This window comes from Scatophagus argus, chromosome 16 (genome assembly GCF_020382885.2).
Source record: "Scatophagus argus isolate fScaArg1 chromosome 16, fScaArg1.pri, whole genome shotgun sequence".
Lineage (NCBI taxonomy): Eukaryota > Metazoa > Chordata > Actinopteri > Scatophagidae > Scatophagus > Scatophagus argus.
Window position 1 is genome coordinate 20,962,918 of NC_058508.1, and position 26,151 is coordinate 20,989,068.

At 45.6% G+C, this 26,151-nt stretch overlaps 3 protein-coding genes across 4 annotated transcripts; 1 reads left to right on the plus strand and 2 right to left on the minus strand.

Moving 5' to 3' along the window:
• Positions 1 to 1,511: 1,511 nt before the first annotated feature.
• On the minus strand, positions 1,512 to 2,671 carry LOC124072699 (small integral membrane protein 36-like). The gene has a single exon (XM_046414295.1). It carries the CDS (start codon positions 2,311 to 2,313, stop codon positions 2,011 to 2,013), a length of 303 nt encoding a protein of 100 aa, XP_046270251.1. The 5' UTR covers positions 2,314 to 2,671; the 3' UTR covers positions 1,512 to 2,010.
• Positions 2,672 to 11,985: 9,314 nt separating this feature from the next.
• LOC124072697 (phosphatidylcholine transfer protein) lies at positions 11,986 to 25,696 on the plus strand. The gene is made up of 7 exons (XM_046414291.1): positions 11,986 to 12,162; positions 20,262 to 20,410; positions 21,479 to 21,596; positions 22,585 to 22,664; positions 22,747 to 22,918; positions 23,064 to 23,131; positions 24,551 to 25,696. The coding sequence occupies exons 2-7, from the start codon at positions 20,282 to 20,284 to the stop codon at positions 24,623 to 24,625; spliced, it is 642 nt and encodes a 213-aa protein (XP_046270247.1). The 5' UTR covers positions 11,986 to 12,162; positions 20,262 to 20,281; the 3' UTR covers positions 24,626 to 25,696.
• tmem100a (transmembrane protein 100a) lies at positions 16,261 to 19,370 on the minus strand. 2 transcript variants are annotated; one of them, XM_046414293.1, is made up of 2 exons: positions 19,072 to 19,370; positions 16,261 to 17,533 (listed from the first exon to the last, which is right to left on the minus strand). In XM_046414293.1, exon 2 carries the CDS (start codon positions 17,449 to 17,451, stop codon positions 17,050 to 17,052), a length of 402 nt encoding a protein of 133 aa, XP_046270249.1. In that variant the 5' UTR covers positions 17,452 to 17,533; positions 19,072 to 19,370; the 3' UTR covers positions 16,261 to 17,049. The 2 variants fall into 2 exon arrangements, with proteins under 2 accessions (XP_046270249.1, XP_046270248.1); XM_046414292.1 differs by having other exon boundaries at positions 19,013 to 19,366.
• Positions 25,697 to 26,151: the final 455 nt, after the last annotated feature.

The window sequence follows — 26,151 nt, forward strand, 5'->3', positions numbered from 1 at the left end:
GAGAACACGCTTTCTTTATTAATCAGCAAAGAACCGACCGGAGCATCGTTTGTTCTTCTGTTTTCTGCAAAGCAAACACACTCTCGAGGCTAAAAGTGTCACAAATGGGCGCTCAAACCCGAGTCAAAGACCTGCAGCTTTGGCAGCACAATTTGACAAGAAAGACTAATTAGAAAGTGAATATGAACCATAAACTACCTCCATAAACTGGACTTATTAGCAGAGTGTTCGCTACCTGCAAGCAAACACATCATTGGAAAACTCAAAACAATCGTGTGAGGTTTAAAAACATTTGTCCATTAAATTTGTGTTAAATTAGCCTGACAACCTGGAGTCACAGCAAAGCATAGATCAGGTTTAGGCAGCAAAACCAACTGGTTGGGTTAAGAAAAACCTTGAAGTTGTACGGTCATATTGACCAACGTATGGTATCATACATTCTGTAACATGCAAATTCTCTTCCAGTATTCTCATTCACTAGAAATGACTTCCCCCACTGAGTTTAAACCCAACCAGTCGGATTATTTTGCCTCCAGGAAGCTTCACTTCGATGACTTCATCTCCAGGACTCTCGCTGAGTGGAACCTGGCAAAGTTTTCTTTTTTCGGCCCACGTTTCAGATCTCAGAGGCTCAGTGGTTATTCTGACAACTCGGTAAATGTGCTGCTTCAATTTGAGAGCCTCTGACTGCTCTGACAGGCCAGCTAATCAGGCTGACCCGCCACAGATTACAGCGCGGCGCTGCACGCAACATCCGTCACGATCAAGTCCACTCGTGGCATGTTTATCCTGAACTGAAGAAACAGCCGACTGCACCACGACGGCTTGATGTCAGCTGTTTGCTAATCAAACACAGCTATCATGTTCACTCGGGCTGAGCCTACATTTATCACACGCCGTATCCACCTCTCAGCGATACGAGCGACAAGGAAAAACCTTTCAATCTCGAGCTCATGAAGTGTTTAAACACACCTCTGCCACCAGGGGGGGCCTGAGTGAAAACAAAGCAGAAACCCTGAGCAGCATGGGATCATGGGAGTTGTTGTCTTCACTGTTAAACAATCACCACAGCTGATGTGACTCATCACTCTCACTCTCTCCTGGAAGTAACAGCGACAGGAAATAAAATTCACTATTGGCTTGAACGAAACATTCAGACTTCTCTGGGCTGCAAAGTATTTAACAAAGGTCTGGTGGTTTTCAGACATTTCAACACGTCTCTCAGTTGGACAGTCGGTAAGCTGTGCTTGTACCTGCGGAGGGTTAATGTCCTCCTGCTGTGTGATTAATGACACGCGTCTCAGAATAAGAATCGAGACGCTGCAGGTCGGGACCTCGATCGGACAGCTGTCTGCCTCCTTGAAATCCATCCACATCGCCCTCCCTTAAGTTATATAAGAGGTTCCCATCCGTTCAGACTTAAGCAAATGTTGAATACTAATCCCTGAATGGCAGACAATCAAGAGGAATGCAGCTTTGATTTCTATAGAGTAGTTAAAGCGGAGATAATAGTTTTATCTGCATGCCGGAGTGGAGGCACAAAGTCCAAACACGTCAAGGTTCGACGAGAATTCAATGCCCTCGTTTGCCTCATGTGACACTTCAAAAGAGCCGCAGAAGTTAAGATGAGTTTTAAGTCTACTACACTTCTCCGTGTCTCCTAACCCTAATCCTAAACCTCTGCCCTTTGCTGTCTGTCAACACCACACAGCTGAAACGCCTTATCAGTTGTGACATTTCCTGTCCACGGCAGACTGCAGGCTTTGGCTCGAGATCCTTGAGATAAAGAGGGATTTCATGTGCATACAAACAGCACTTAAAGACGTCAACACATGTCAGTGTCCCTTACCGTGCCAGTCTGGTCCTGTGTAGGTCAAATCCTAGCATTGTCCCAGCAAAAGAAAAAACAAAACAAAGCAAAACAAAGAAATGTATAAAGAAAGATGCGTACAAAAAAACCCCCCAATAAACCAAAACAAAGAGTCATTTATGTACAGAGTCCTCCGTCGCTCAGACCATCGTGCTCTTCTTCTCCCTGAAGTCCGAGTGCGTCGGCTCGTGGTAGGTTGTGATCATGTTGGCCGTGTCCCACCGTCCCACCGGGGCCGGAGAGCTCTGCATCACCACCAGCCTGATGGGAGACTGAGTCGGCTGCGGGTCCGGGGCGTACTCCTTGGTGGGATCTTTGCCCCGGCAGTCGTACATGATACACGATATCAGGAAGACCAGGAGCAAGATAACGTAGCTGGCGATGAGGATGCAAAGGTTCAAAGTGACAGGGTCAATCTCTTGGTAGTTTTCCAGAAAGCCCATGGTGCCTGCTGCATGCTGGGCGGGTCGCCGAGGCCTCGAAGAACAAGCGCCTCGGAGGCCTCAGAGGAAGGCAAAGGTGGGACTGCCGCTACAGAAGGAGAAGCAAGCCTCTTTGTCCTCTTCAATCTGTCCCCCGCCCTCCCTCCACCCTCTCTGCCTCGCTGCTGTCTCTCACCGCTCTGTTTCAGATGAGCGCTGTGGATACGTGGCTTTGTGGTAAAAATACTTTAATCCGCGCCACTCCTCCAGCCTTGAGTTCCTGCGATCGATGGCTGCCTTTAATAACTTAAGCCTCGGTTGTAACTGTGGCAGATTCTGTGTTATATCATCTGCGAGCAAGTGAACATTAATTACTGTGTATGTGACGTATTTGAGTGCATGTTGTTGTGTGTGTGTGTGGAACATAATCTTAATCTTGATTGTGAGCGGGGATTGACGGAGGAAGCCATCTGGCTAAAAAGGTCGGACTAAAGAGCCACTCAGAAAATGCTAGCGTGCTAGCAGAGCAGGACGAGGTGGAAGACATTTGTCTTTAAAACCGACAACTTCATAGAATTTTGTGGATGTTGATAATCTGGCAGGATTACATCAGCCTTCTTCCTCTGTTTAAAAGACTTACAGATGGGATTATCAGTGGACAGGAAACTCCTCAGCTTTTTTAAAACTCTCTGTCGATGCGTGACGCCAAACACCAAAGGTGCAGGTGCACAAAGGTGTTTGCAGGAATGTGTTTGCATTTAAAGTTCAGCTGCATGAGGTGTCGTCGCCCAGCAGAGGGCAGCAGTTAGCAGCGTTAGCGATGGGAGGAGGTGGAGAAGCAGAGGAAGCAGAAGCTGGAGACTGAACTTTGACTCAGACAAGCACTTGAGGAGAAGGGGGGAGGTAACACAAATAAAACAATATCTCATACTGACATGGAGATTAAATTAAACCTTTTCTGTGCATCTCCTTCCACTCTCATATTGCACGCTGATTCTCAGCAGGTGAGACAGAGTCAGTATGCGAACCCTCGATGTCTGGCAACGCACAGAGGAAGTGACCTGAAAGCACCGACGCAGTATCGTACAAGTGTTGCTCTGATACACATGAACTGTGCAGAAAGTGCCAACATTTTGCTGTGGCGACTGGGCTGTGCTGATACGCCGCAGCTGATGTCTCCACACTGGATTTCTTTCCACAGCTAAAACAAAAAAAGGATTCCTAACATACACATATCATGAAGTCAAGCAGTAATCCCCTCAGCCTGTGCTGTGTACAACAGCAGCAGATGCACATGTTACATCTGCAGAGCTCGGGATGACCTCAGGTCTGTAATCCCTCTGTGTGTTCAGGAAACTGATGTGGGCAGCGAAAGGCTTGACCTCGATCCTCCACGCAGCTCCTCCGACCTCAGGATGAGAGCCGATGAAGAGGGAGGGCCTGATGACCCCTGTAGGTCCCACTCCAGGACTGGATCGGCTCAGCCATGACAGCATCGTTTCCACTTTGAATAATGGTCACTGTTCGCTCATTGTGATTGACTGCCTTTTGTGTAACGACGGGGAAATTCAAAAAGGCTTCATAACTCATAAATCTGAACTAAAGGACTCCAGGGAGACATATTTCTGTCCCACAAATATTAAAATAAATATAAAACTAAAGTTACTTCTAGTTAAGGTTTTGTAAGAGGCTACAGAGGATGCATCCTTCCCTAAAGACGCCGTAGTTGGAACTGAAGATAAAATATGTAATCATTTATCAGAAAAAAACATTGCTAACAACTTTAAACACTTCAGAATGCAGGAGGGACTACAAAATAAATGTGGTTGGTTTTCAAACTCTGACTCGGGGGGGTTGGGGTTCCAGCCGTGGCAACAAAACCAGGTATTCTGACCAAGTGCCTACACCTAACCAGAGCTTAGGCCCAGTGTGCTCACAACATAAAAGCTGAAATTTAAGCTTTTAAAGGCATGTAAAGTTTCAACATGTGCCAGCATTTATTCTGCTGACTGGGGCCCAGCAGTTTAAGATGAACTCCTGTGATAAATATTGGATTTTTTGTGTTTCTGTGGGTTCATACAGTTCACTTGGTCTGCTTTTGTTTAGATGAACGAGCGTAGTAGTAATAGAGGACAGAGTTTAGGATCCATGCACAGGAGTGTAAACAAAATCCCATAAGACATCAAAGAAAGCGCAGCACTGGTGAAGACAAAGAAAAGCCGTAGCCTGTGAGTACGTGGACTGTCACTGTCGCAGAGATTTAGAGCTCTAAAAACAGCAGCGAGTCAGAGGAAGGCTGGTGTTTCTGTCCTGGGGATGTTTGTGTTGTCGCGGGCTCGGGGATGATTAGCTCAGAGGATGTAATCGGTTTGTCTGTGTGTACACCAGGCCTCCTGGGTGGGGTTTCTCCTGCTCATATCTTGGGGATAGATCTTCCCCAGCGCCAGACGCTGGTGCCAGGGAGTCCGGCAGCCGCGGCGGGACCTGGAGACTGACAGCAGGGAGAGATGGGAAAGGATGTGCCTCGAGCAGAGTTTGTCTCTGCTTTATATTCCTCCTCCGTCTCTCAGGCGTGAAGTCCCAGCGGGTTGTTTGTTCATTTCCTCAGTGTGAAGTGGAGGCTCTGGCAGCGATCAGACACATCGTGACCCGACCTCCACTCCCCCACCATCAACCATCCCAAAAACAAACTGGGAGCCAGATATGAGCCCCGACGGTGGCCTGAAACTGAGGAACATCTGGGATTTTTAGTTTTTAAGTCACATGGAACAAAACTCCAAAACAACCAATCCGTCAGAGAAATACTGAATGATGGGATTGATTCCCACAGATTACAAGACCAAACAAATAAGTAAAGTAAAATGATAGTTGTATAAATGTTAAAAAACTAAATGCACTTTGACGATATTAAAACAGTCCATAGTTCTCTTCATACGTTTCAAAACTATCAAAAGTGAATGTAAGTAGGTTGTTGATTTTGGGTCATTTCCACCACTGTGATGATAAACAAAATACATCTAATTAAAGACTTAATATCCCCCACAAAAAGAACATTTCTGGAGTTCATAGCTCTCATTATTTTGAAACATTGAAGTTTCACATCATGACGGCTTACAAGATTTTTTAATCACATTTTCCTAAATTGAGTTCCACATGTTTTTAATGTTTTTATCCTTTTGCTTCCTTGTTGTATTTATGGAGCGAATACCAGGACGCTCTTTGTTCTCCCATACTTAAAACAGATTCTGATTGTAAAACATCCTTACATGATGAACAAAGATTCTGGCCACTAAGCTGTATGTTTTTCAGCTTATCCTTTGGGGAACGCGATGATCTGCCCCAAACGTTACGGGAGCCCTTCCAGTACTTGTTGGGACCACATGGTGGTGGACTTTGGTGGACACCATTTCTAAATTTTTCCTGCGAACTCCAGAATCTTTTAGCTTCCTAAATCTGTGCAGGCTTTCTTCTTAAAGTTCAGCCACCATCAGTCAAACAAATGCCTGAAACTGCACCAGATCCCGTCAGAGCAACACTGTGACTGTGACAGGCCACTAAAACTGTGAGCCTGTGGTTTCATCTGTAAACGGGGGGGGGGGACGACATGGCAGACAAAATAACTTCTCAGTCACAGTCACTCAACAAAACGGTTCTGGTTACGTCCACCGTTAACGTTCTCTCAAATGGGAGGTGACCCATTCCCCTTTACTGGGCCAGAGGGGGATCTTCAGCTCCGTCTGAACTGGCCTGTAGGTCAGAGGCCGCAGAGAGGAGGGAGCCGATGTGGAGAACGTGATCCTCCGTCTCCGCCGAGTCTTCTGAGACGTTCCATGAGGTCAGCGAGGAGATGCTGTTACACAACCAGGAGACAGCTGAGGGAAGCTCCTGCTGCGTGGCCCTGCTGACCGAGGACCAGCCGGTTTGGACATGGAGGGCAGACGGGGACGGGCTGACATTCACGGCACACATTTTACATGGAATATAAAATCGAAAAGTGAAAAGGCACCAGCATAGTTTTTGTCACGTAAAAGTAAAGTCCAGAACTGAAAACATGATTGATATCTTTTGCAATGTAAGGAAAATGTAAAGTGTTGTACCGCTGTGTTGTACACAACCAGCAACTGTTTTCATTCTGTTTCCTTTCATTCATCATCATCATCATCATCCTCCTCCTCAGAGAAAAAGCAGTAAATCTCCACATCTGAGAAGCCTTGAATGATTATCAAAAGTGTTGCCAAATGAAGGAGCAGTTCGCCCCAAAAAATTCAGTCATGATCTCCTCAATCGTTTCCCAGACCTTAATGACGACGGCTGTGAGCAAAACGTCATCATGGACAAAAACGTGAGAAGAAGAAGAAGCTTCAACGCAATAAGAAAATTAACTTTCCTTCTCAAAGCCCCCTGAGTCTGATGATGAGACAAGAAGAAGAAGAAGAAGAGGAAGAGTGGAGGAGGCCGTGGCCTCACCTCTCGGACAGCAGCGGGTGACGGACGGGCCGAGGATCTCGCAGATCTGATAAAGGCCCAACGAGAGCCCTTTCCTTCCTGAGTGGTGGACTGTTTGTGTTAGAGCGTCTCTTCTTCTGGGTGTGGGAACCTCCTGCTCCTCCCAGAGTTCATGGTTTCCTCTCGTCAAGGACCCGCCGCCACCACCGGCCTGCACGTGTGTGACAGGCATTCACGAATCTGCTTTACGACTGTTAAATGTTTGGAAGAAAGGGAATGTAAATAAAGTCGGGGTTTGGTGGGATGGCGGGTGTAACAAAATCTTGGTAGAAACACATCAGTATTTGAATTGTTGAACTGAAGATTTATGATGGAAAATAAAATGAGGCTGGTAGAGTCAGTATCATCTTGTATCTTCTATCTGACAGCTCATAATAATTTAGTTTACTTTATATGATCTGCGTCTTCGTTCCCCAAACCTTACATAAGAGGAATTCTTTTTGCATGTTTTATTTTAAAAGTTCCCCCATTTAATCAGACTTTATTCCTGATCCACAGTTTGCTGATGCTGCTACAAACAACAACTTCTGCAGCATTAAAACAGCATCACAACTAATGAATAACATGAGTGAAAAAGGAGTGAAACCAGGACTGAAGCTGACTGTTTCTGGAAATGTCGAGGATTCATCTCAGAAGGAGTTTTTTGTTCTGCAGCCACATAGAAAGCACATGAAGTTTGCATGCGATCGCATTTTAATTCTAATCCAGAGTCTCTTCCCTGCAGATATTTCCCTGATTAATGACACAAGTTGGCCACTTTGTGTGTGTTTTCTTCACACACATTCACACCAGGCTTAAATCAGCGGGGGGCCGTAAAACTGACTCCTCGCCATTGTCTCGTGTACGTCATCACCACAGCTCGTTCGCTCCTCGCCGGGCAGCACTCAGAGGAACGTCCACGGCTGGTAAAAACCAAGGGTCTGTTCAAAACACGCCTCGCCCACCGGGGTTGACAGTGACGCTGTTTACACTCACTCGGGGGGGTAAAGGGGGGCCACGGTCGGGTCTGGTTCCCCTGCTGAAGGGGATCCAAGGTGGCCACCTGCTGCTTTAGGAAAGACCTGAGAAAACGAGTTTCCACTAAACCAGACTTCACTGTGAGACGAGTTGTAGCCCTGAATGCACTGAATGGACAAGTCTTCCAGTCTTCTGGGTTTTTATTGTCTGTTTGCACTTTGTTTCACTCTTTGTTTCCTTCCTGTGTTCCTGCTCTCCTCTTCGCCTCCTTTTCTCTCACCTTTTCCCTCCATGCTTGCCCTTCTTCCCGGTGGTGGACCAGCATGACTAATAACAGAAAAGTGAATGAATAAAGCATTGGATAAAGAAACGACGGTCCAAATACAGGAGAGAAAATGAATCAACAGCGCAGAAGGATGTGGAAAATTTGGTCTGTGAATAAAAGGCAGATAAAGTTGAGAAACATGTTTCCATCAGCGTGCAGCTAAGCGCTGAGTAGTGCTGCTCTCCTCTGGCCTGACAACCCAGAGATCTGTTTTCAACAAGCTCGAGAGCAAAAGAAAAAACTGATTTGTGTGCTGGCCGAGGCTTAATTTCAATCAGGAGAGCAAAACATCCGGCTGTCGCTGAAACTCGTTGGAAACAGACATGGGAGTGTCTGCATGGAGAGATCAGATAGTAAAGACTCCACGTGTGGAAGTTTGCGTTCACGTGTGAGGAAAAAACGTGGAAATTCGATGATTTCTCATGTGGCGCTTTGCTGAGCAGTATTTCTCACTCTGAATGACCTCTCTGGACTCTCGACCTCCCAGCAGGTCACAATAAAGCCCAGCTTGTTGCAGGTCTGGAAACTGTTTGCTGGTTGGAGGTTTGTGGGACTCGGGTAGGAAAGTCTGAGCTCCACGAAGCAGCTCAGCTGTCCAGAAGAAAAGGAAACCAAGCGCTGTGAAGAAGCTGCTTCCCATGACATCACTGAGTGTGCTGAATGACCTCGGCGGACATGTCAGGCACACCTTCTCATTTCCTCCCTGAGCCCTTCAAATTATCCACTGAATTTACAGACGGGGGGAGCTTGTGGTTGCCAAGGTTGTCCTTGAAACACCAAATAGATAAATTAAGACGTTTTTCTTGTCTTAAACAGACATTTATTTTAGTTTTAGTTTTCCAGACTCTCTCTTGCAGTAAAAGCACAGGATTCCAAACTACCAGCTCTGTTCATTATCAGTGAACCAATGGATGTCTTATTTGTGTCATAAAATCACTTAACGTCCATCTTCTACCTATCTGCCCTCTTCAACGTAGGACCTTTACTGGTGTTTCACTGGTGTAAAAGAAGATTTTGGTGCTTCGACTGAGACTTTGTGCTTTTCACCCGAAGTGTGACTGAATCGTTCCACAGCTGTGACGAGCAGCTGGAGTTTGTTGTCCTCCTGCCGGGCTCAGCACACGTGTTGAGATTCGAGTCCCGATCGTGGCCCCTCTGAGATCTCACTTAGACCACTTTCTGGAGCCGCTTGTTCTCGTGGCTGCTTCAGCAGTGGACAGCGGGGACTGACGCGGGGTCAGGGACCAGGATTAATGCTGACCTGTCCTCACATCATACGTGACCGCTGACACAGTTTGTGCTTACTAATTGCTCTCTTCAGACTTCCATGTAGCAGACCAGCGACGTCAGCCGAGCGGGAGCAAATCTGTGAATCACAAGCCACAAATTGGAAACAGCTCCTCCTGGTTTTTCTGTTTCTTCTCTCTCTCTCTCTCCTTTATAAAAACAGGCCTTCGAAGGAGCCTCTCAGCCATCTGTGGTGTCTAATCACTGCTGTACGGTGGGAGGATGAACGGGAGGCTGACCCGTTGACGACGTTTATGCTTTTTCCCCGTCTTTTGCAATGCATGTGCGTCAGAGCAGGCCATACCCATCACAGTCCAGGGAAAAGTCAAACAACTGGTCAGGATTTTTCCCCCACACATATGGACGTAATCATTCTTGGTGCACGATGGGATCAACAACAGGGTGTTAACTTTCCTTTTGTTCTGTCTCTTTCTTCTTCCTCTTCTGCTTTTGACCACAAACTTCAAATTAGTAGAAAGAGGATTCAGATGTGGCATTCTGTTGTCTTAAAAAGAAATACACCCAATTTTTTACTACTTCATGTGAAAAAACTGTAAATCAGAGATGGGTAAAATGTGCGTCATAGTGGCTTTATGTATTTCTGACAGTATCACACCCCTGGGTTTAATTAGGGAGTGACAGGTCACTATAGAAACAACAGGAAAGGGACAAGAAAGTAATAAAGAATAAAAGCGCCGACAGCAAAGCAATATATTTGAAAGTTAACGTGCTGCCTCAGCAGTCTGTGAGCTCGCTGATCGTGGGTGTGAGCAGCTTCTCTGATCAGTTAAATAAACTGAAATGAAATCGGACAGCTGAAGCCGTGAATCTGTGTGTTTTCTTCAGAGACGGACAACAGACGGGCAGTTTGCTTTAACGCATCACAATAAAGTGAGCGTTGACTGCACGATGCGGTTGGTTCCTCCTTAACCTCACATTCGCTGTGCAGTTCTGTCTGCCACTGGGTAGGAAATCTCACGGGAAATGGAGGCTGATTGGTGATCCATTCAGGTTGGCAACCACTTTCGTGAACCACATTATAGATTAAATGAGAGAAACCCTCTCACTTCTGTCTGTTTGCATCAAAACAAATTCAAAGTTTACTGGCTGACAAAGTGTCACGATGTAGTGGCCTGTTGACACATCGCAGACAATTTTGATCCAGCAATACAAATTACAGCTGCAAATAAAAGTTTAAAGCCGCGTTACTGTGTTCTGCTTCGACAGAAATGCAGTCCTGACAAATCAGCAACGTGCAACAGCATGTAAACGTAGTAGTACATTAGATTTTCCTGTGTTAGTCTGATTTTAAAATAATAAGTTCAACCAAAACAGCTCTTCTCTTATTATTGTCACTACTGACAATAATAATAATGTTAACAACAATTCTATGATTCAAAATCAAGATCACAACTATTTTTAATAACAGAAAGTGATAGTCTAAGGTTTAAGAGGGTGTTGGACGCCTCTTGTGTTTTCACTTTTCGTAAGAATGATAAGTTCTTTGAAGGAGTCTTTTCTGCAGTCACCACAGTCGTGTTGAAGTGGGATTTGCTGTGAAAATGGGAGGAAGTGTTCAGGAAGAGCTTTCTCTTTATTATGTGATGAAACGAGGACGAACCGAGCCGGCAGCACCTGTGGGACTGTGGGCAGCCAACACATTGGCAGCACATGAAAGAATCAAAGAGAGAGCACACAGTACAATAAAATACAGCTGGCTCTGTTCGTGTTAAACCAAGAGGTTCTTCCATGAACGCCCTTTGGAAAAGGTGTGTCAAAAAGCCAGCAATCCACAACGGACTAAACGTTTCTTACAAACCTGAGGCAGATTGTGTCCACAGATGGCGGTGATGTTTTCATTGTCAATTCATCAGCTAAAGGCTAACCCCAACCCCACCCAGACCCCATACAATCCAGCGTCTTGCATCACGCTGTGACGTGTTGTGTGCCTGACGCCGACTGTCATCGGCTCCCATTGGGTCGTCTCTTCGCCTCACTTTACACAGACAAGTTAAATTAACTTCATCTAAAAAGTTCTTTTCATTAATTGGAACAGAGATATTTTCTATTTTCTGTGGTCATTGCTCTTCGCGTTTTGTCTCCTAAACCTGATCAAACTGTGGCTTATTTTAAATAAAATGATGAAATGAAAATAATAATATAATAAAATCTAAAGACCAAAGACTTTCTGACCGAAAAGCTTGAGTGCAAACGTCCACATGGTCTTAACAAGGCAGACTTTACATGCACATAAATTTCTAGCACAGTATGAATTGTCTGTTTGTAGCCACGATTTTCTTGAACAACACACAGAGCTGATGCTTTCAGGATGACTTCTGTTGTTTTCTTTATTACATCAGTCATAACCCTCACATCATCTGACAGCTTCGGTTCCCTCAAAACAAAACAAGAGATCACGAAGCAGACACGCCTTGCTGGGCAGGAAGGAGCTGAGCCGGTGCGTGAGACTGAGGGACATTTCACAGATACAGCTTGGCTCACCTTTATGTCCAGGTCTCACACTGGAGTTCCACTTCCTTCCAGTGGGTGGTGTCCTCTCAAACAGCAGACACACCCACAACAGTACAGCTGTTGTCCATGAGCGCAGACCTCAGGGCAGACCCACAACCCAAAGTGTTCTCGCTGTGGCCTCGGCACAGCTGCTGAAGCAGGTTACACAGTTACAGCATCAACAGATTTCTCTAGCTTGTCTTGTGAGTTTTCTTCCTGCGCCGTCCAACCCGGTCTCATCTGAGTACAACTTGGACCCTTCTACACCCTCAAACTGTGTGCAGGTGATACACCAGTCCTTCTTATTATCTTCTTAGTCATTTTTGTAACACATTGTTATTGCTCATTGAAATTGCCACACTTTGGTGAGGATATAGCAACAAAGCTACCCGGTTAAGATTCGGAAATGATCGTGGTTCGACTCGCCGTTCATCAGTCTACTTGGTGAAAGTCTTGTGCTTGTTTGACCCATCCTCCACCTGAGCTGGACTTTCTCACAGCTTATACCGTGTCACCCCGCACTGTTGTACTCTGTGCTAAGCAGTAAATATAGCATGCTAACACACATGCTACATGCTAAACTGCCAACGCTGCGGCGGCGATTCAGTGATGATTAGTGCCTAAAATCACCTGAGTTGAGTTGTAGTTTTGATCTGCCGTGTCCTGACACCCACAAGGTTTATCTGTGCTCTCGCAGCACAGAGCATGACCTCAGCTCTGGCCTTTTCTTGGAACAGATCTTATCAGCACAGTATTTGTTTCCTTCTGCAGCGACAGAGCACCGAGCAATAATGTTAACAATCAGATGACCTGAGCCAGGTCAAATAAAACAAAATATTTGGCTTCTCCGTGTTCCAGGTTGTTCCAGAATGTGACTTCAGCCCAGCCGGCTGCTCGTCGGGTAGCCGTCAGCTCGGGTCTGTTTCAGCCTGTTCAGGCTCCGGCTGCACAGCTGGTTTTTTAGACCGGACCAGGTTCCCTGTAACGCTGAGCTCATTATGTTTAATTGTGTTGGACTTGAACAATGTGCAATCGGTTGTGTTGAAGTCTGGAATTTCAGACTTGAGCTTGTTCTGTGTTTGGCAGGAGAGTAAATGTGTATTTACTTTTAAATACACCACATTCAGCTGAAGGCCTCAGTTTGAACTGTTGTGCTTCAGTTACATGTCTTTCTTCTTATTCCTTATATTTCTCCCAGTTACTCTTCCTTCTGTTTCTTCCTTCCTTCTGGCCTCTTTCATACCTTGATCTCTGTCGTCATTCACTTCCTTCTCAGGTTTCCCAGACTCCTTTCTTTTCTTCCTTCCTTCCTTCTGGTGACTTCATTCATTAATTATTATTCTTTTCCTTCTTTCCTTCTCCTCTCCTTCGTTTATGTCCTTCTTTTTGTGCTTCCTGTCTTCTTTCCTGCCCTTTTCTTTCCTCATTATTTCCTCTCTGTCTTTCCTTATTACTTTACACTCCCTATCCTTCTCTAATAGGCCCTCGGGGGTGTGAATGCAGACAGTGCAGGTGGTGCAGTTGTACTGGGGCCACTTGGGGTGAGGGGCCAGAATAAAAGAGAGGGCCCTCCAACAATGTGTTTCTCAGAAAACTGGCTCTTGCGAATGATTCCGACTGTCTCCTTGGAGATATGCTTGTGTGTGCTGAGGCCCATCATAGCGGCCTTACATCTCATGTAGTCCCTTTGCTAGTTTTCCTCCTTGTCTCCTCCCTCGTCTTAAGAAAACTTAACTCCCTGCTGAGGTCGTATCTCTCCGTTTGTGTTTATCGATAAACTAACCTGGCAACGCAGCGCAGAGTGGAATGACAACCACGTGGGCCACAAAAAGTGACGCACACAGTCCCTGCACGAGGTGCCAGCAGTGTGTAAACAGGCTAAAGACGCTGGCGGAGAACACCTGTCAGACCTCGGATCGAGTCACCCGTTTTTCCAGCTTCGGTCTGCCCTCCACCCAACCTGACAAGCCTCGCTGTGTCATCCGTCCCATAAATGTGTTACTGATCTGATCTCGGAGGCCTATGGCTGATATAGTGTGTGTGTGTGTGTGTGTGTGTGTGTGTGTGTGTGTGTGTGCGAAGTGGTGATCTCCCAAAAGTGACAAAGTGTGTCGGAGGTTCTCCTCTGACGCAAGAAAACCATTTAGTTGTAGTGTCTGGTGTCACAGGGACGCATAGCAACGCAAATGCTGCCTATAAATACGCTTCCACGTCCAGGCTATTTTAAACCTGACAGGGTCAAACAGGGGAGTTCGACTTCCTTTTGGCACAGGGAATTTATATCCTGAGATGTTTAATTATCTCTGCTGAGTGCAGACAAATGAGATTTGCTGATTGTTTAGACGGTACAGTAGATGCATTTAATTAGCACAGTCACAACGCGTTCTGAAGGGGGTGCAACTCAAAGGTGGTAAAACAAGCTCCAGACTGGAAATGGACTCATGTGGTGTGTCTAACTGTGCACACTAAATTAGTATTGAGGGCTGATTGTTGACATTTAAAAACAAAAAAGCAAAACAAAACAAAACTTATTACGAGCTCCATTTACTTGTCTTTCAGGAGCTTTGAGAAACATCTAAAAAAGAATCAATCAATGTGATCATTCCTTCCCACAAGTAGTGCAATTCAGCCACTTTCCTGAGTGGGTCGGCGGCGACTCAGGTAGTCGAGTGTCTCGTCCACCAATCAGAGGGTGAGCGATTCGATTCCGGGCTCTGGCTGCATGTCGAAACGTGTCGAGATACCGAAGCCCCGAATTGTCCCGATTGCTTCCAATGGCTGCTCCTTCGCTGTGCGCATGAATGGCTGAGCCCAGAAATCTCACGGGGAGCCTGGGAAAGGAAGCGCTGTGTCACACACAGGGGATGGCGTGCAAATGTGTGTGCGTGTGTGTGTCACGGTGGAGGTAAAAACCAAAGCAGCATCCAGGATCAGAATCTTCCTCCGCCTCATCAGACAGACTTCAGGAGCACAGAAAGCTCCTCAGTGCACAAACAGGGAAAACCAAAAGGACTGATGTGGTTCTGAGGTGGCCCCCGTCGCCCCCAACCAACGTGACATATGATTGGTCATGCATGTCGTCTGCCATGTCTCAGGCAAGAATTTGTGTCTCTGAGCACCTAATCTGACACACTGACGACCGATAAAGACGAATACGTCTGCTGGTTAAACCGGGGCCGAATGGGAACAATCGTCCTGGAAAGAAATGTTGTGGCTCTTTACTTTCATTGTGCTGAAATCGCAGATGGACTCTTGTGACCTTTGAACAAATGTTAGACATTTATGAAGCATATTCATTTGACAACTCAAAGCATTTTTTTCCCGTCGCATTAGAGTTTGCTTATTTGAAGTAATCAACAGGAGGGAGTGTGTATATTTGTGTGTGGAGACTCAGGCACACCCTCGTACGTCAGGAGAGAAAGAAACATTTCCTTCAATTCAGCGCCGAAAGCAAAGAGCTGAGTGTTAATGTAATAACTCATCACTCGTCCAACCCATAAACTGTTTCATAAACACTGACGTCAACTCATCAAGAGGCAGCTTTAGTGTAAACAGAAAAAGCCTGAACGATTCTGAATCAGGATTGGTCTACGAGTGGGCCAACAACAGCAATGAGAATGTGAACAGTAAGTGTCAGCGAGCTCAATCGGTCACCTTAAAGCGGCGGCTGCGACTTCACATTTTGGTCTACTGTGTTATGTTCCACTCAGCCACAATTCTTCAGAAATCAGATTTAAGGAATCCATGTCAAAAAATGTTTCTTTACGTTCAGTGTATCAGGCTTAATTTTGGCAGAGACACTTTTGTTTGAGAATTTTTAAACAGAAAAGTGAAATATTTGGGGAAAAAAATCCTTCCTCAGCATCGGCATCAGCTTCACCCGTCTGTTACGTACAGAGTCAGGAAGTGCTTTTAGCTTAGCTTAGCATAAACACTGGAAGCAGGAAACAGCAAGTCCAGATCTCTCATTAGCAGGTTACATCTGGTTTGTTTGATCCGTTCACAAAAGTTATAAGAAAGTTATGCAGTCGTGTGCAAAGCTTTGTCGAGTCTTGCTGTCGCAGTTAGGTTGCCAGGTTTCTTCCAAAACTACAACCTGAGTTCATGACCGGATCAGGTGATTTTTCTATGTTTCAAAACTAGTCGTCAGCTTGTTCGGTTGTTTAGCAGAAGGCCGCAGTGCTGTTTTACTGTGAATCTCCAGAAACGGTTTGTGGACCAAAGAAACTTTACCATCAGCATGATGCTAAGCTAAGCTAAGCTAAGCTAAGGTCGTCCTGGCTCCAGCTCAACATGAGAGTACCATTGATCTGATTCTGATTGTTGATCCATCAGCTCTTCATTAGGATCAACTGGGTCCTGATGCACAAAGAAACTCGTTCTTCCCAGATTATTACGTGAGTTTATTAAACCTCATGACGTCCTGGTGGTAACAGTTAACACATGCAAACGATTACATCAAAACATAGGCTACATTTAATATTTTTATACTGTATGGAAGTACACAATATGAATTCTTATGTTCGAAAAGTTGCCATAATAAGCAAAGGCTTGATGAGTCTGGACATATCACTTATTTTATTTAATATTAGTTGTTTAATATTGAATATTACGGCTATCAAAGTGCTTAAAGAGAATATACATGTAAGGTTAAATAGTCTCTCTATGTGCCACCTAATTAGATAAACACAGTCCTCATATCAAGTACCATACTTCCATAACAAGCCATTCATCATGCTCCCCCGTGAGATGAAGACTTTATATGTCCAGGCCAAAGCGCAGTAAATTGAGTGAATCATTGTCCTGGATTTTCCAGTTTCCCTCTCCCTTCCTGGTCTTTTCAAACCACAATCCCTCCCGTTACAATCAAAGCCGCCACATCCAACAGCAGATTAATGGGAGACTTCCTCCACATCGCTTCGCACAGTGGTAATTCATCTTAATTGTGATTCGCTCCTTTTGGCTGCGTTCCCAGCTCGCCAGATGCTCGACGTCTGTTTGACAAATAAATCCCTCACAGAGTCTTCAAAGCTTTAAGTTCTGGGCCTCGAGAGTCTGCGGTTTTACAGGTCGGAAATCTAACACGTGCTGAACAACATCTGTCCACAGCTGGGTCCTCCGACTCAACCTCAAAATCGGGCCTTTTGCCACTCAGAAAACCAGGATACGTGTCAGGTGAAAATACTTCTTTGGTTGGCGACCAGGGCGGTTTGACTCTCCCGCCGCCGCTCCTTCTTCCTCTCCAGTCTCATCTTCCAGCAGACGACGCTGGAGGCTAAGAGCAACAGTCCGGCCGAGAGGAGCACCAGGCCGAAGTAGGAGATGGTCGACCCGTGCGAGTTGAAGCTGTAAGCCACGGCGGTGACAACGATGCCGGCGATGAGGACCACAACGCCGAACGGGACGGTGCAGCGATAGCAGGAGAGCTCCGTCCCGCCGGTGGCTGCAGTCAGCTGGACCTCGTTGACCAGAGGGATGTTTACCGTCGTGCAGGGGGCTGCGGGGCGCTCGTTGTTGGCCTTCTCTGGAGTCGCTGGCGTTCTCATGGCGTCCTTATTAGCTTGTTCTGGCATCGCAGGACCAAGGAGCCTCCTGTTAACCAATCACAGATGGTTCCTGCCCTTTTACCTCGTTTCCTCGCTAGGGTCTCCCGGCCTGTGAGGAGAAAGAAAGCATTTATTCATTAAACATGTTGCTCAATACCGGACACTGTTTTCCAGAGCTCGCAGATGCTTTTTGTTAGAATTCAACACCACGTTTCACAATTCACACGTCCCGGCGCTGCCTTCGCGTAACCTCTTTGCACAACCCCGACCCTGACCGAGGAGGCTGCCCGAATGACGAGGGGGCCGCTCAGCCCAGCACGAGCTGAGACATTCCCTGGAGAGCGCAGGATATGACATTACAAACTGCTCCGTGAAATGCGAGGAGCTTCGAAATCACCAGCAATTTCACAAGCACTCGCTCTTCCTCCTCCTCCTCCTCCTCCTTCTGTGAGGGACAATAAGTGGGCCAGACAGAGTCGGCTGGACTTTCCATCCCACAAACACTCGCTGCTCAGTCTTTTTAATTAAAATGAAAGCATTTCTCTCCCTGTAGAACTGTGGAAGGTGGTTCAAAGGTCGGACAGGCTCCAGACCAGCAGATCCCAGACTGGGGGAACACTCAGATCCTGTACTTTAGTAAAACTGACAATACACCAGTGAAGAAGTACTCTGTGCTGCCTTTAAATTTTCACGTAAAAGCAAAAGTGTCAAAGTATTAGCATGAAAACACACTTAAAGTCCTCATCATGCCTACAGTAGGTCTACATTAACAGTAAAATATCTGGCGCTGAACTTCAGTGAAGCAGATAGCAAAAGTAACAGATGAGCAGTTTGTTTTATTGTGACGGTTTGATGCTTTTCCTCAGACTGTCGACTGAATCTCTTTCGGTTTGATCTGCTGGTCGAATGAGACGTTTAAAATGAAATGACTTTGCATTTTTCACTTTTTTAACATCTGGATAATTAAGAATATAATTACCAGGTTAATCAATAATAACACAGTAATTCTTAGTTCCTGAAAATGTTTACCAAAAAAAGAAAACGAAGAAACATTTCTGCTGCATGAAGTCATGTTTAGGCTTTTCACACTTTAGCACTGGACTTTTTGTGTTCGAAGGGTTGCCAGTTAAAAAAGGTGTGTGATGGTTAAATCTGCCTTCAGAGGAGATTTTCTCTTTCTAGGAGGAGGAGAAGAAGAAGAATCTGGCAGAGTGAAGTCACTTTTATTCATTACTGAACTTAATTACACCCAAAGAACTTATTCTCTTTATTTGGAAAAGAGAAGGAATTTGTGTCTGTGAACATTTAAAGAAAATACAGAAGAAAGCTGTGAAAGAGCAGCGGACGAGGGCTGAATGGTTTCTTCAACAGTCCACATAACATCCATGATTCCACTGTCTTTACAGGTGTGTTACACGCACCTTTACTGCCCGTTTTGGCTGCTCTAGCTGACCACCAGGCTAAAGTTCTTATTTTGAAAAGTCTTGTAAATTCTCTCCAAATTAATGTGCAACCCCCCACCATCTAAACTGACCGTGTGTGCAGCCTGTGAAAGCATCAGCTCTAAGCCCAAACACCAGCGTGTTACCTGCAGAGGTACAACGTGCTCCTCAGAGCTCCGCGCGGACACAGGACGAGTTACTTCACCTCACAGCCGCCTGCCATGTCGTCTCCAAAGGGCTCCTCTGCCGCACTCAACCCACCGGCTCCTGAACCGTGCAGTCACACCTGATTCAAAGTGAACATTATCTTCTTCTGTACAGCTGGAGAAAACAACAAAGAGCGTCTCTCTGCCCGAGGCCGGAACCTGACTCCGTCCCCTCTGAGAAGTGGACTCCGTCTCCCAGTGAAGTCCTCAGGTTCCCGACTGCCATCCCCATTGAGAGCTACTATTTCAAGCATCGATGACGGGACTGTGAAGCGCTGAAACTACGGGGAAATCACATTTCCGGTTTGTTTCAAAATAAATCTCCCCTCGCTGCCAGAGTTTGATGCGTTTATGTAACGTGGTAATAACTTCCCTTGGCGTTATTGTTGTTCCACTTGCCATCGGGATATGGTTGTGGCTGTGTGTGCCAGTTGTTGGTTCCCCACGGACGGTGTGGATTGGTGCACCTGTGGAGCCCCTGCCAACTTGGCAGGGGACACCCCACTACTGCTGCCAGTTTGCTCCATGCTGTCCATGTGTGCATGTTCGTCGCGGAGTTTATTACAGTCCTGCCTGTGAGACATTTTTGCTCCTGTTTTCCCAGGTTATGGGCAATAAATGGCGAGTTGAACCCAATTCACTGAGTCGGCTTTTCACTCAAACAAATACACAACGCAGAGACGAGTGCATGACGGTGCAGTGACCGTTACGTTTACATCAAGCTTTTTTGGATGCATTTATTTTGTAATAAACCAGAGGAGGGATTTTTGACAGAAAAGTAAGGGTTATCATGAACATTAAAGATTGGGATTGGGTTGACGGTCATCATCATTTAGTATCTGTGTGCAACATAAAATTAAGTGCAACTTAAAATTTTATACAGATTTTTGATTGTGTTTGACAGAGAGGATATTTGGTTTGTGAACTACCATCAGTGGTGAAGTTATGTAGATCCTTCATGTACTTTATGCAACAATACCAAACCGTAAAAATGCGCCAACAGTACACAAGTAAAGTGCAGTATAAAATACCATACTGCAAACAAAATAATAAAAAATATCCTCGTACTAGTCTGTGTATACTCGGACTGTTACGCTGCAAAATGACTGCGCACACGTCAATGATTAACTCTTATTGTGAAGGGTGTGAAAAGGAAGCTCGGTGTTCACGCCTCTGCGCTCTCTGACAGGAGCCGTGAGAGGAGCCGTCATGTCGCTGCCGTTTACAGATGAGGAGTTTCAGGCTGCGTGGAGGGAGCTGGACGAGCTGCAGCTGGAGGGAGGATGGGAGCTCTTCACCGAGACGATGGGAGTCAAAATCTACCGGCTTTATGACAAGGTACAAAAAAATAATGAAAGTGCTGCCTTCACAAGCGGAAAGACGACTGCTAAGTGACTGACTCAGTGAATTAGTCTGAATCGGTTTGGGACTCCGCTATGGAGCCTGGAGCGTCGGTGTCATCGCCGATTTCCTGTCTTTTCAAAAAATGATGTGAGATTGTTATCGTTAATATAATTAGTTTAACATGAATAAACACATCAGCGGTGATGTCCTAGCGGCCAAATGGGGAAATATCCGGAAACTGAGTGAGAGCTGTTGGATTCTCAAACCGGTTGTAGCAGTCAAACCAAACTCCCTTTACAAATCTGTTAATAATACTGCCTCTCCTCTGGACATAAATGTATACCTCGTCGAACCTGTTTGTTTATACATTATTGACTTCTGAACAATCCGCTCTTGGAATCGGCGTATAGCTGACCCACCAAGGAATGAACCTTTAATTCATTTTGACAAGTGAACAAAAATTAAACAAGTCAAACTGAAGTTTAACTGAATGCATTAATCCTCACGGTTGTCTCACTGCTCTTGAATTCTACAAAACCAAAATATTAGTAAGTGTAAAATGACTGCGACAAATGAGTCATGTGATTCTGTGGGCACCTTTGAATGTGTTGTATTTCTGAAGTCCCATTCATTCTAAAAAAAGAAAAAAAATATGAGCAAAAATTTAATTTAATACACCTATACTGTTGCAGACAATCTTGTATAATTAACTCCCAATAATCATATTATGTAGATCTTCTTTTTCATTATTTCTTTAAAAAAAAGGTATTTTTGTGAATGGAGTTTGGTGTGTCTTTCCCTCCTCTTCTTATAGGCTCACAGTCGGCCATGAAATCAGTGACTAAACATGCACTTTGTCAGTTGTATTGCATTCTGTGTCCTTAGACGTGTTTTCTGTGTTTCTGTATCAAATCCCACACACTTCCTGGCTCAGAGTGAGAAAGTGTGTTGCACAGACTGGCTCTAATCACAGCTGTGTGGTTTGGGATTAGCTACATACATACTGTGGGTGTGGCATGCAGCCTGCATTCGGAAGAGAGAACTTTCATGTGCTGTTTTCAGGAAACTGGACTTTATGAGTACAAAGTCTCTGGTGTGCTCACCACCTGCACTCCAGAGCTGTGTGCAGATGTCTACATGGACTTGGCGTATCGGAAAGATTGGGATAAATATGCAAAAGGTAAAAAAAAACCCCAAAAACCAAAAACAACCCCCCCCCCCCCCCACCGTAAGGCGAGACTCTCGCTGTTCCAGATCAGCTCTCCCTCATCCCTCCATATTCACATTAGTGTCATGACTTGTGCTCTGTGATTAAATGACTCGTTTGTTGTTGGCTGTAGCACACATGTAGCCGTCTGTTGTCAAAGCCGCCTCACGCGCCTCTTTGTTCTTTTGTCTTGAAGTAATTTTCTGTGCACAGAAAAGCTTTTATACACTGAAGTAACCCTTTTAAATCTTTTATCCTTGACTGCCTGCACTCCTACAGTAACCTACAGGTAATGTGTTGTTGCTGTAGTCTGTAGCCACGTCCCGTAGTGTAGCTGGCTGAACTTCAGCTTGAATCACACACGCTACTTAGTTAAAATTTTTTAGTATTAGCTGATGTAGTTTTTTCCCTCCAAAGTATGGAGTTTATTCCCCTGTGGCCCAAAAAGCATTTGCCCCACAGACCACCACTGAAGCTGCTGAGGGGACACCTCGAGCAGAGCGAGTAAAGTTCATGTAGATTAGCATTAGCGGGACGTGTAGCATTATGCTAAGCTAACTGGCATGATTTACTCAAATGTTGTTTTGCAGTTAGTTTTAGTCTAATCAAGTTTCAGGTCAGACATGCCTGAAGATTATCTTTGAGATGTCTTGTCACGTCTTCTAAATAGTCATAAAATATGTCTGCGGTCGCAGCTTGTAGTGACTGAGATTATTTAAAGTCTTTCTAATCTAATCTAATTGATGTGGGTCACCAATAATTTTATTTCACCAAAACAACTTTGGCCTACAGGGGGAGCCACAGTAGTTTCTAATTTAACTAACTTTCAGTATTTGAAGTGTTTCTCAGTTTTGTTTCCCTTTTCTTTCCTTACCGTAGAGTCCATTACCATTAAAACCACCTTGAAGGGGATCATCCACCTGCAGCTGACATATTTAATGTTTTTATTTGCTTTATTCAGAGCTCTATGAGAAGGACTTCGACGGACAGACTGCAATCTACTGGGAAGTAAAATACCCCTTTCCGTTGTCGAACCGAGACGTATCCTTCTAAAAGGTTTCCCCCGTGAGCATCAGGTGTGGCTTACAGCAGAGACAGTCTTCCCTAACAGCTCGAACCTCAGTACGTGTACGTGAGGGAGCGGAGAGACCTGGATGTGGACGGCAGGAAGATCTGGGTGATCATGGCCAAAAGTTCTCCGGAGACGCCGTGTGCAGAGAAGAGCGGGGTGCTGCGGGTCAAAGACTACAAGCAGAGCGTCGCCCTGGAGAGCGACGGAGCCTGTGGAACCAAAGGTACGTACGGCGCCGAAGAGCGAAAGCAACGACGCGCCCGCCGATCCGAAGCGAAGATCACACTGAAGTTATCTACTTACCAAACTTGACTGGTTCATTAGCGACCAACTGTTGCATCACAAACCAACGCTGTGTTTCGTTTCAGTGTTCATGAATTACTTCGACAACCCCGGCGGTATGATCCCCACCTGGCTGGTGAACTGGGCAGCAAAGGTGAGTGTGCGCTCGTTATGCTCAAAGCTCCGTTTTCCTGTATGACGTACAAACAATAACTGCGTAGAACTTTTACTGTTTTACAGAGAAGGAAGACAAAAACAGAACATCTGTGTGCCATAAAGGAACCGAAACATTAAGAGCGCAGATTTGGGTCTTATTCTCCTGTTCAGGAAGTAAATTAACAACAGAGTGAGCAGCAAACCCAAACCTCTGCATGATTTACAGGAGAGTGAAATGAGTTCAGTTTATGTAAAGCAGCTTCATCTGGAGACATTCCTCAGCCGAGGAGGGGATCCGAGTGATCTGAATGGCTGCCTGAGGGGATTATTCTTCCTCAGCTGCACAAGAGAAGGACAAACACGACAGCCCATGAGGTTGAAGCTCTGCGAGACTGAGACTGCAAACACAACAACAGGACTGCAGCCACGTTTTTATCCTCCTCGTCAAGCCACGTCACCTGCAGCCCGACTCTGACCGTTCACAGCTTTCTCTTTGTCTTGTCAGGTGACTGAAATAGCAGGAAAAAAATGAATTTGAAAAGTCATTTTCTAACTTCCAGGAGATCAGCAGCCGGGCTACCGTCTAAAGCAAGAAGCAACCGTAAGGATCCCAAACGGAACCAGAAACTGATCTAAAGCGGGTTGGATCCCTTTGTTGGGCAGGCAGGTTTTGTCAGTGATCTCGTAGAAAGAAACCGACACGTCGTCGGTTTTCAACCCTCTCGACTTTGACAACACCGACGCTCTCTCCATCCAGTGAACGCACCTCCGTTCGATCCTGTTTTACCTTCCGTTTCTGTCACTGTCCTCCTCCACCTCCGCCGTCACTTGGGTTCCTTTACTTGTGCAGGGTAGAGTTTCCACAGATACTCCACCGTTACCCGGGGTTAGCTACCGGGCAAAGCCAGGCCTCTTCCTGTTCTGGTTGCGCAATGGCAGATGTGCTCCTTTCGTGTTGGAAATCGAGCCTTCGTTGATCCAGGAAAAATCCTACCCTGCGGCAGACAGAAGAGCAGAGTGAAAGCGAGGCGCTGACGGTGTCGTCTTTCTGTGGTCTTCGTTGTTGATAAAGTTAAGCTTTGAAATGAAGTGACAGTGAAAAATCAGTTTCAGGTATTGAAACAATATAATGTATTCAGACTCATGAAAGTTTCCCTGGCGTGTGGAAGTGTTTTATGTCGGCCCCCTCAAACAGGCCTCCGCCGCGGTCTTTTCAAGACTTCGTTGAAAGGGTTCCCTCGCTCGCAGGCCTCGGCTCCGTCCATCCTCCGCCTGCTTCCTGGTGCTCCGTCATTATTGTTAGCAGATGTGTTTGCGGCCTGGTGGCCACAGCTGCTCTCCTCCTGGGTGGGTCTTCTTGGCGCATGTGTCCATGACGCCCGCTGACTGACGCTCTTTGTGTGTTTTTCTTGTACAGACCGGGGTCCCGGCTTTCCTAACAGACATGCAGAAGGCCTGCAGCAATTACAGCAACTACCGGCAGAAGAAGTGAATGCAGCTGACGGGACGACGGCTCACGCACGAGGGCTCAGTTTCGTTTTACTCCTTTTTAGATTTGTTCCGTGGGTTGGCTTTTCTGCTGCTCGTCGCTGGGGCGGCTGTTTACTCAGGCATGATGTGCACGAAGCGGCCGACCTCGACACGAGGCTGCTGTGAAATCAGTTCTGCCCTGTTGTGCTGTGTTGACTTGTGCTGTATTGTCCTCGCTGTGCAGTCACCGCGAGCTCAAACTCCTCCAGGATTTCAAAGAACACTGTCTTGTTTCAGTCTTTGTACAGAACACTCTGGTGTGCTGCGTTATTCATGGGATTTCATCTCTTCAACTTGTTTTGGAGACAAATATTTAAATATTTAAATTAAATATTTAAATTTAATTTACTGGAGTCTTCCCAGTGTTTGTTTCAGTTAGTGGTCGACTGATATTGCTGACGCTGAAGACGGCCGAAATGTAACGCCGATAATCGTTTTCACATGTGAGAAAAGTGCAGCCCCTGCGAATGAACAAAATTTGCTGAAATGTTGTTTGACACTGATGTTATTGTCTGCAGTAACATTTCGTCATCTTCAAATTTTCTATGATTTCGTACAAAAGAAAAGCACGTGGGGTTTTGCTGTAGATTTCAGATTGCACTTCTGTTTAAAGGAGTGCGGGGACGCGCAAAAGGACGACACACCTGCAGACATTTTTGGTCTGCAGGTGTGCTGCAGGGCGTGGATGTCGGCCAGTCTCAAAACGCTGGATATCAGCCGGATGAATTAGTCCATCACTCACATCATTTAAATTGACTGGAGTTCACTGGTTCGTTATGTTGATGAGGAAATGACAAATCTGTGCTTTTACGTGAATGTTACCTGTTGGGCTTGGTGTGATTTCTTTCCAGGGGGTCATTACTTATGCAAAGCTCGTGTTATGATAATCTAAACTGATTTTTTTAATGGGTGCATGCGGTCAAAGATAAAGTATCTGAGATTATAATGTGCAGGTGAAAGTGGTTTAATCTGATCATGAAAAGCTGATTACTGTGTAATACTGTGGTGTTATGGAAATAAAAAACAAAGAAACGACTGTTTGAAATTTAGCACCACAACAAACCCAACTGTTTGTTTTCTCATGTCCAACAAGTTGAAAACAATCCTGTCAGAGCTCTGTGGGAATGACAGCAAACAGCAAACACGCCAAGCAATGCAGTGCTCGACATGAACACACTGGGTTAGCTGCACACAAAGACAAGGCTAACGCAGTGTCAGTGATGCGTCTGTAACCAGGAGCTTTTGGCTGATGTGCCTCAGCGCTGATGCCGCACTGCTCACCTGACAGCAGGTGAGGGATTACGGGTTCAGGTGAGTACAATCCAAAAGCATACATTCACATCAACAGAGTGTAGAAACTTCCACATTTGAAATATGATTATAAGCTTTAAGAGATGATGAGTTAGACAAGAGTCCACGTCTGAACCTGCAACACCAACGATGTTGAGTGACGGAAAACCAGCTGAGCTGCACAGCAAAAGTTCCAAA